Source organism: Oncorhynchus kisutch, linkage group LG27 (genome assembly GCF_002021735.2).
Source record: "Oncorhynchus kisutch isolate 150728-3 linkage group LG27, Okis_V2, whole genome shotgun sequence".
Classification (NCBI taxonomy): Eukaryota; Metazoa; Chordata; class Actinopteri; order Salmoniformes; family Salmonidae; genus Oncorhynchus; species Oncorhynchus kisutch.
Genome location: NC_034200.2, coordinates 41600499 through 41611937, shown reverse-complemented (window position 1 = coordinate 41611937; position 11439 = coordinate 41600499). Strand labels below are relative to the sequence as shown.

The window sequence follows — 11439 nt, the reverse complement described above, 5'->3', positions numbered from 1 at the left end:
CCAGATGGACTATAAATACATAATGTTACCCTGAAGGACTATAAATACATAATGTTACCCTGACCAGATGGACTATAAATACATAATGTTACCCTGACCTGATGGACTATAAATACATAACATTACCCTGACCAGATGGACTATAAATACATAACGTTACCAATTAGTTTACCCTGACCAGATGGACTATAAATACATAATGTTACCCTGACCAGATGGACTATAAATACATCACTTTACCATTTAGTTTACCCTGACCAGATGGACTATAAATACATAATGTTACCCTGACCAGATGGACTATAAATACATAACGTTACCAATTAGTTTACCCTGACCAGATGGACTATAAATACATAACGTTACCCTGACCAGATGGACTATAAATACATAACGTTACCAATTAGTTTACCCTGACCAGATGGACTATAAATACATAATGTTACCCTGACCAGATGGACTATAAATACATATTGTTACCCTGAAGGACTATAAATACATAATGTTACCCTGACCAGATGGACTATAAATACATAACGTTACCCTGACCAGATGGACTATAAATACATAACGTTACCCTGACCAGATGGACTATAAATACTTAACGTTACCCATTAGTTTACCCTGACCAGATCGACTATAAATACATAATGTTACCCTGACCAGATGGACTATAAATACATAACGTTACCCTGACCAGATGGACTATAAATACATAACGTTACCCTGACCAGATGGACTATAAATACATAATGTTACCCTGACCAGATGGACTATAAATACATAATGTTACCCTGACCAGATGGACTATAAATACATAATGTTACCCTGACCAGATGGACTTTAAATACATAATGTTACCCTGACCAGATGGACTATAAATACATAACGTTACCCTGACCAGATGGACTATAAATACATAGCGTTACCAATTAGTTTACCCTGACCAGATGGACTATAAATACATAACGTTACCCTGACCAGATGGACTATAAATACATAACATTACCCTGACCAGATGGACTATAAATACATAATGTTACCCTGACCAGATGGACTATAAATACATAACGTTACCAATTAGTTTACCCTGACCAGATGGACTATAAATACATAACGTTACCCTGACCAGATGGACCATAAATACATAACGTTACCCTGACCAGATGGACTATAAATACATAACGTTACCCTGACCAGATGGACCATAAATACATAACGTTACCCTGACCAGATGGACTATAAATACATAACGTTACCCTGACCAGATGGACTATAAATACATAATGTTACCCTGACCAGATGGACTATAAATACATAATGTTACCCTGAAGGACTATAAATACATAACGTTACCCTGACCAGATGGACCATAAATACATAACGTTACCCTGACCAGATGGACTATAAATACATAACGTTACCCTGACCAGATGGACTATAAATACATAACGTTACCCTGACCAGATGGACTATAAATACATAACATTACCCTGACCAGATGGACTATAAATACATAATGTTACCCTGACCAGATGGACTATAAATACATAATGTTACCCTGACCAGATGGACTATAAATACATAACGTTACCCTGACCAGGTGGACTATAAATACATAATGTTACCCTGACCAGATGGACTATAAATACATAACGTTACCCTGACCAGATGGACTATAAATACATAACGTTACCCTGACCAGATGGACTATAAATACATAACGTTACCAATTAGTTTACCCTGACGAGATGGACTATAAATACATAATGTTACCCTGACCAGATGGATTATAAATACATAGCGTTACCAATTAGTTTACCCTGACCAGATGGACTATAAATACATAACGTTACCCTGACCAGATGGACTATAAATACATAACGTTACCAATTAGTTTACCCTGACCAGATGGACTATAAATACATAATGTTACCCTGACCAGATGGACTATAAATACATAATGTTACCCTGAAGGACTATAAATACATAATGTTACCCTGACCAGATGGACTATAAATACATAATGTTACCCTGACCTGATGGACTATAAATACATAACATTACCCTGACCAGATGGACTATAAATACTTAACGTTACCCTGACCAGATGGACTATAAATACATAACATTACCCTGACCAGATGGACTATAAATACATAACATTACCCTGACCAGATGGACTATAAATACATAACGTTACCCTGACCAGATGGACTATAAATACATAACGTTACCCTGACCAGATGGACTATAAATACTTAACGTTACCCATTAGTTTACCCTGACCAGATCGACTATAAATACATAATGTTACCCTGACCAGATGGACTATAAATACATAACGTTACCCTGACCAGATGGACTATAAATACATAATGTTACCCTGACCAGATGGACTATAAATACATAATGTTACCCTGACCAGATGGACTATAAATACATAATGTTACCCTGACCAGATGGACTATAAATACATAATGTTACCCTGACCAGATGGACTATAAATACATAACGTTACCAATTTGTTTACCCTGACCAGATGGACTATAAATACATAACGTTACCAATTAGTTTACCCTGACCAGATGAACTATAAATACATAACGTTACCCTGAAGGACTATAAATACATAACGTTACCCTGACCAGATGGACTATAAATACATAACATTACCCTGACCAGATGGACTATAAATACATAACGTTACCCTGACCAGATGGACTATAAATACATAATGTTACCCTGATCAGATGAACTATAAATACATAACATTACCCTGACCAGATGGACTATAAATACTTAACGTTACCCTGACCAGATGGACTATAAATACATAACATTACCCTGACCAGATGGACTATAAATACATAACATTACCCTGACCAGATGGACTATAAATACATAACGTTACCCTGACCAGATGGACTATAAATACATAACGTTACCCTGACCAGATGGACTATAAATACTTAACGTTACCCATTAGTTTACCCTGACCAGATCGACTATAAATACATAATGTTACCCTGACCAGATGGACTATAAATACATAACGTTACCCTGACCAGATGGACTATAAATACATAATGTTACCCTGACCAGATGGACTATAAATACATAATGTTACCCTGACCAGATGGACTATAAATACATAATGTTACCCTGACCAGATGGACTATAAATACATAATGTTACCCTGACCAGATGGACTATAAATACATAACGTTACCAATTAGTTTACCCTGACCAGATGGACTATAAATACATAACGTTACCAATTAGTTTACCCTGACCAGATGAACTATAAATACATAACGTTACCCTGAAGGACTATAAATACATAACGTTACCCTGACCAGATGGACTATAAATACATAATGTTACCCTGACCAGATGGACTATAAATACATAATGTTACCCTGACCAGATGGACTATAAATACATAATGTTACCCTGACCAGATGAACTATAAATACATAACATTACCCTGACCAGATGGACTATAAATACATAATGTTACCCTGACCAGATGGACTATAAATACATAATGTTACCCTGACCAGATGGACTATAAATACATAATGTTACCCTGACCAGATGGACTATAAATACATAACGTTACCCTGACCAGATGGACTATAAATACATAATGTTACCCTGACCAGATGGACTATAAATACATAACATTACCCTGACCAGATGGACTATAAATACATAACGTTACCCTGACCAGTTGGACTTTAAATACATAACATTACCCTGACCAGATGGACTATAAATACATAACGTTACCCTGACCAGATGGACTATAAATACATAACGTTACCCTGACCAGATGGACTATAAATACATAACGTTACCCTGACCAGATGGACTATAAATACATAACATTACCCTGACCAGATGGACTATAAATACATAAAGTTACCCTGACCAGATGGACTATAAATACATAACGTTACCAATTAATTTACCCTGACCAGATGGACTATAAATACATAACGTTACCAATTAGTTTACCCTGACCAGATGGACTATAAATACATAACGTTACCCTGACCAGATGGACTATAAATACATAACGTTACCAATTAGTTTACCCTGACCAGATCGACTATAAATACATAATGTTACCCTGACCAGATGGACTATAAATACATAACGTTACCCTGACCAGATGGACTATAAATACATAACGTTACCCTGACCAGATGGACTATAAATACATAATGTTACCCTGACCAGATGGACTATAAATACATAACGTTACCCTGACCAGATGGACTATAAATACATAACATTACCCTGACCAGATGGACTATAAATACATAACGTTACCAATTAGTTTACCCTGACCAGATGGACTATAAATACATAACGTTACCCTGACCAGATGGACTATAAATACATAACGTTACCAATTAGTTTACCCTGACCAGATGAACTATAAATACATAATGTTACCCTGAAGGATTATAAATACATAACGTTACCCTGACCAGATGGACTATAAATACATAATGTTACCCTGACCAGATGGACTATAAATACATAACGTTACCAATAAGTTTACCCTGACCAGATGGACTATAAATACATAATGTTACCAATTAGTTTACCCTGACCAGATGGACTATAAATACATAACGTTACCCTGACCAGATGGACTATAAATACAGAATGTTACCCTGACCAGATGGACTATAAATACATAGCGTTACCAATTAGTTTACCCTGACCAGATGGACTATAAATACATAACGTTACCCTGACCAGATGGACTATAAATACATGACGTTACCAATTAGTTTACCCTGACCAGATGGACTATAAATACATAACGTTACCCTGACCAGATGGACCATAAATACATAACGTTACCCTGACCAGATGGACTATAAATACATAACGTTACCCTGACCAGATGGACTATAAATACATAATGTTACCCTGACCAGATGGACTATAAATACATAATGTTACCAATTAGTTTACCCTGACCAGATGGACTATAAATACATAATGTTACCCTGACCAGATGGACTATAAATACATAACGTTACCCTGACCAGATGGACCATAAATACATAACGTTACCCTGACCAGATGGACTATAAATACATAACGTTACCCTGACCAGATGGACTATAAATACATAACGTTACCCTGACCAGATGGACTATAAATACATAACGTTACCCTGAAGTCTATAAATACATAACGTTACCCTGAAGGACAGGGTCCATAGGATGTATGCTGCGGCTCTTATTAGTAGCCTCCAGTTGATCAGATGGAAAAATGGTGTTGTTTTCATCCCATACAGGCGATCAGATCTCTCATGTTTAGGTTTTAGCCTAGGCTGCTACAACATTTATGGAATGAGTTTTTGCTTGCGTCTGTCTGGAGTGATTATGTGTTATTACCTTTGATAAATAAACACCAGAGGAAAGATGGATGATGCTTTTTCCCAGAAGCTTGAATCTGAGCATTTATACACTCCCTGCTTTTGTTTAGCTGTTTAGCTGAATGATCGATGTTCTTCAGGTCAATGTACCCACCTTTCCACCAAGGCTCAGACTTTCCAAAATGCAGGCAAGGCAATAGGGGCGGCTTGATGAAAGGCTCCCCTGTTAACCAGCTATACTTTTGATACCAGTTGGTTTTGAACGACCTCACCTTTTCATCGTTCTTCATGAAATTGATCTCAGACAGGCCGAGGTCGGCCCTCGGTTTTAATCCGTACCTTTTCTGTGCACCCCCGAGAATGAAATTGCTACTATGACAAACACTCTTCAAATAAAATATAATTTTGTCACATGCTTAACAGAGAAATGCTTATGGCTCTTCCCAACAATGCAGAGAGAAAGAAATTAATATTTTCAAAAATTGAACATTAATTGCAACATCACTTAAAAACAAATTAAAAGCTGATTTTTTTCATGCAGGTATAAAATGTTACACCTTTCAGTGAAATCCCACATCACCCCCTTACAGAACTCTACTTAACAAATAACAACACTACATACCAAATGTGTCCATACAGATGCATTATCTTCCAAACTGCTGATGTTGAAGGACTTCCCACAGACAGCAGAAACATGCACATTTACTCTGAATTTCAGGTTTAAAAATACTCCCAACAGCTGATATTACCTCTTCAGAATGCCCAATAACTTAGTACCCACAAGACATTATTATTTACAATGCCAATCATTACCGTGCAAAAAAAAACATTTTGGTGAATTATTTCAGTGCTGTTTGAAACTGGCTGACATTAACATAGAACATCTGCAAAGTCATAATATCAGAAACAGAAAGTGTAATCTGCTTCACAACTCATCCAAAGGCAATGTGTCCAGCTTGAACCCTGGCTTTAATTTAGCCTTTATCCTTATCATTATGGTTGTTGATGTCTGGCACGGTATCGGGGGACCTCTCTGTCCACTTCTCCCTCAGTGAGTATCCTAACCCTCTACAGAGAGATAGTATCCTAACCCTCTACAGAGAGATAGTATCCTAACCCTCTACAGAGAGAGATAGTATCCTAACCCTCTACAGAGAGATAGTATCCTAACCCTCTACAGAGAGATAGTATCCTAACCCTCTACAGAGAGATAGTATCCTAACCCTCTACAGAGAGATAGTATCCTAACCCTCTACAGAGAGAGATAGTATCCTAACCCTCTACAGAGAGAGATAGTATCCTAACCCTCTACAGAGAGAGATAGTATCCTAACCCTCTACAGAGAGATAGTATCCTAACCCTCTACAGAGAGATAGTATCCTAACCCTCTACAGAGAGAGATAGTATCCTAACCCTCTACACAGAGAGATAGTATCCTAACCCTCTACAGAGAGAGATAGTATCCTAACCCCCTACAGAGAGATAGTATCCTAACCCTCTACAGAGAGATAGTATCCTAACCCTACACAGAGAGAGATAGTATCCGAACCCTACACGCGCACACACACACACACACACACACACACACACACACACACACACACACACACACACACACACACACACACACACACACACACACACACACACACACACACACACACACACACACACCTACACAGTGATGATGAGAAGACTTTATTGGATACAACACAGTTCATTGTGGACAACATGCTCTTTCCATGACAACACACAGCTCATCGTGGACAACATGCTCTTTCCATGACAACACGCAGCTCATCGTGGACAACATGCTCTTTCCATGACAACACGCAGCTCATCGTGGACAACATGCTCTTTCCATGACAACACACAGCTCATTGTGGACAACATGCTCTTTCCATGACAACACACAGCTCATCGTGGACAACATGCTCTTTCCATGACAACACACAGCTCATTGTGGACAACATGCTCTTTCCATGACAACACACAGCTCATCGTGGACAACATGCTCTTTCCATGACAACACACAGCTCATTGTGGACAACATGCTCTTTCCATGACAACACACAGCTCATTGTGGACAACATGCTCTTTCCATGACAGACTAACCAGGGTAACCCCCCTTGACTCCCCCTTGACTCCCCCTTTGACTTCCCCTTGACTCCCCCTTGACTCCCCCTTTGACTCCCCCTTCAACTCCCCCTTCAACTCCCCCCTGGACTCCCCCCTTGACTCCCCCCTTGACTCCCCCTTCGACTCCCCCCTTGACTCCCCCTTCGACTCCCCCCTGGACACCCCCTTCGACTCCCCCCTGGACTCCCCCTTCGACTCCCCCCTGGACTCCCCCTTCGACTCCCCCTTGACTCCCCCCTTGACTCCCCCTTGACTCCCCCCTTGACTCCCCCCTTGACTCCCCCCTCGACTCTCTCCAATCACAAAGTGATCATTGGCTGAGCCTCCATATGGTCAACCAGCTGGCTAGTGTCCACCATGCTGGGGTCAACCTCGGTGACGGGCTCCGTGTAGAGGGGGTTGTCGAAGGTACGCCGGCCTGCGCTGAAAACCAGGGGGTTGGTGAAGGAGGGCAGGGGACGGCCGGTCTTCTTGTAGAGCATTAAGGCTGTGAGGCCCATCAGACACATGGTAGCCAATACCACCACCACTGCCAGGCCTGAATACACACGCCTCTGACCTGCCTTCAGAGACACTGCAGGATCACAGGAATAAATATTACAGTATGGCTATGGGTTGACTGATATGATATGACTGATTGGTTCATTGACTGAGGGGTTAATTGGCAGAGTGGTTAATTGACAGAGTGGTTAATTGACAGAGTGGTTAATCGACAGAGTGGTTAATCGACAGAGTGGTTAATCGACAGAGTGGTTAATCGACAGAGTGGTTAATCGACAGAGTGGTTAATCGACAGAGTGGTTAATCGACAGAGTGGTTAATCGACAGAGTGTTTCATCGACAGAATGTTTCATCGACAGAGTGGTTAATTGACAGAGTGATAATAGACTGATCATTCATTGACTGATTGATTGATTAGTTGATTGAAGGATGGATGATGGGTTGATGGATGGATGGGTGGGTTGGATGATTGATTGATTAATTGATTCATTAATTGATTGAAGGATGGATGATGGGTTGGATGATTGATTGGCTCATTCATTCATGACTCACCATGTGTTGGTGGTGTTTCTGGTAGAACTGGAGGTGGAACAGAGAGGATTAATAACAATGTTTTATTAAGAGGTCCAACGCTGTCTATTTATTTATTTATTTTTTATTTCACCTTTATTTAACCAGGTAAACTAGTTGAGAACAAGTTCTCATTAACAACTGCGACCTGGCCAAGGTAAAGCAAAGCAGTGCGACACAAACAACACAGAGCTACACATGGGATAAACAAGGGTACAGTCAATAACACAATAGAAAAAAAAGGAAAGTCTATATACAGTGTGCAAATGGCGTGAGGAGGTAAGGCAACAAAAAAAAGCCCATAGTAGTGAAGTAAGTTAGCACTGGAGTGATAGATGAGCAGATGATGATGTGCAAGTTGAAATACTGGTGTGCAAAAGAGCAGAAAAGTAAATAAAAACAATATGGGGATGAGGTAGGTAGTTTACAGATGGGCTACGTACAGCTGCAGCGATTGGTAAACTGCTCAGATAGCTGATGTTTAAAGTCAGAGAGGATTAATAAGGTTTTATTAAGAGGTCCAACGCTGTCTATTTGCTCAAAAAATTCTTCATCACAGACTTAATTTCCTATAGATCTATTGACATTCATATGTGCACTACACAATGGAGTGAGAAATAAAGTTGTGTGGATATTGTTATAGAGCCATGGTGCTCCCCTCTCACCCTTGTGTTTCCTACAGATGTATGGTCAGTCTCACCCTCGTCTTTCCTACAGATGTATGGTCAGTCTCACCCTCGTCTTTCCTACAGATGTATGGTCAGTCTCACCCTCGTCTTTCCTACAGATGTATGGTCAGTCTCACCCTCATCTTTCCTACAGATGTATGGTCAGTCTCGCCCTCGTCTTTCCTACAGATGTATGGTCAGTCTCACCCTCGTCTTTCCTACAGATGTATGGTCAGTCTCAACCTCGTCTTTCCTACAGATGTATGGTCAGTCTCAACCTCGTCTTTCCTACAGATGTATAGTCTGTCTCACCCTCGTCTTTCCTACAGATGTATGGTCTGTCTCAACCTCGTCTTTCCTACAGATGTATGGTCAGTCTCACCCTCGTCTTTCCTACAGATGTATGGTCTGTCTCACCCTCGTCTTTCCTACAGATGCATGGTCTGTCTCACCCTCGTCTTTCCTACAGATGTATGGTCTGTCTCACCCTCGTCTTTCCTACAGATGTATGGTCAGTCTCGCCCTCGTCTTTCCTACAGATGTATGGTCAGTCTCACCCTCGTCTTTCCTACAGATGTATGGTCAGTCTCACCCTCGTCTTTCCTACAGATGTATGGTCAGTCTCACCCTCGTCTTTCCTACAGATGTATGGTCAGTCTCAACCTCGTCTTTCCTACAGATGTACGGTCAGTCTCAACCTCGTCTTTCCTACAGATGTATAGTCTGTCTCACCCTCGTCTTTCCTACAGATGTATGGTCTGTCTCAACCTCGTCTTTCCTACAGATGTATGGCCAGTCTCACCCTCGTCTTTCCTACAGATGTATGGTCTGTCTCACCCTCGTCTTTCCTACAGATGCATGGTCTGTCTCACCCTCGTCTTTCCTACAGATGTATGGTCTGTCTCACCCTCGTCTTTCCTACAGATGTATGGTCTGTCTCAACCTCGTCTTTCCTACAGATGTATGGTCTGTCTCACCTTTGGGCTTCTTGCAGATGTATGGTTTATCATCCCACATGGGGGCAGTGCTCCAGGTCCCATCGGAGGATAGCATATATCCATAGATATAGGAAGAGTCCTGAGGCTGTCCCTCTGCCCAGTTAATGTAGTCCAGCAGTGTTTGGTCCCACCACTTCCACTGACCTGCAACAGGGTCTGTTGTTAGTCATGTAGTTACCTACACTCTTACAGAAAAAGGTTCTATCTAGAACCTAAAAGGGCTTTTCGGCTGTTACCAGAGTTCTCCCATGGTGACAGCCGAAGAACCATTTTGGAAAAGTTTTATTATAAAAGTGTAGGTGTGTTTTGTACAGGCCTATCTAGAAGGATTGGTAGTTACCTAGGTGTGTTTTGTACAGGCCTTTCTAGAAGGATTGGTAGTTACCTAGGTGTGTGTTGTACAGGCCTTTCTAGAAGGATTGGTAGTTACCTAGGTGTATTTTGTACAGGCCTATCTAGAAGGATTTTTAGTTACCTAGGTGTGTTTTGAACAGGCCTATCCTGAAGGATTGGTACTTATCTAGGTGTGTTTCATACAGGCCTATCCTGAAGGATTGGTACTTATCTAGGTGTGTTTCATACAGGCCTATCCAGAAGGATTGGTAGTTACCTAGGTGTGTTTTGTACAAGGCCTATCTAGAAGGATTGGTAGTTACCTAGGTATGTTTTGTACAGGCCAATCCAGAAGGACTGGTAGTTACCTAGATGTGTTTCCAACAGGTCTATCTAGAAGGATTGGTACTTATCTAGGTGTGTTTCATACAGGCCTATCTAGGATTGGATGTTACCTAGGTGTGTTTTGAACAGGCATGTCCAGAAGGATTGGTAGTTACCTAGGTGTGTTTTGAACAGGCCTACCTAGGATTGGTAGTTACCTAGGTGTGTTTTGAATAGGCCTATCCAGAAGGATTGGTAGTTACCTACGTGTGTTTTGAACAGGCCTATCTAGAAGGATTGGTAGTTAACTAGGTGTGTTTTGAACAGGCCTATCCAAAAGGATTGGTAGTTACCTAGGTGTGTTTTGAACAGGCCTATCCAGAAGGATTGGTAGTTATCTAGGTGTGTTTTGAACAGGCCTATCCAGAAGGATTGGTAGTTATCACGGTGTGTTTTGAACAGGCCTATCTAGGATTGGTAGTTACCTAGGTGTGTTTTG

General features: G+C 40.7%; 1 protein-coding gene across 1 annotated transcript in view; it reads right to left on the bottom strand.

Annotated features, from left to right (window-relative positions):
- Window positions 1–7783: 7783 nt before the first annotated feature.
- The window catches only part of LOC109886356 (macrophage mannose receptor 1-like), a 91814-nt gene continuing 88158 nt past the window's right edge, over window positions 7784–11439 (bottom strand). The window contains exons 28-30 of the mRNA XM_031806765.1: window positions 10263–10427; window positions 8600–8626; window positions 7784–8120 (exon numbers count right to left, since the gene is read on the bottom strand). Coding sequence (XP_031662625.1) covers window positions 7846–8120; window positions 8600–8626; window positions 10263–10427 — 467 coding nt within the window. The 3' untranslated portion in view covers window positions 7784–7845. The remainder of the gene's footprint in view (window positions 8121–8599; window positions 8627–10262; window positions 10428–11439) is intronic.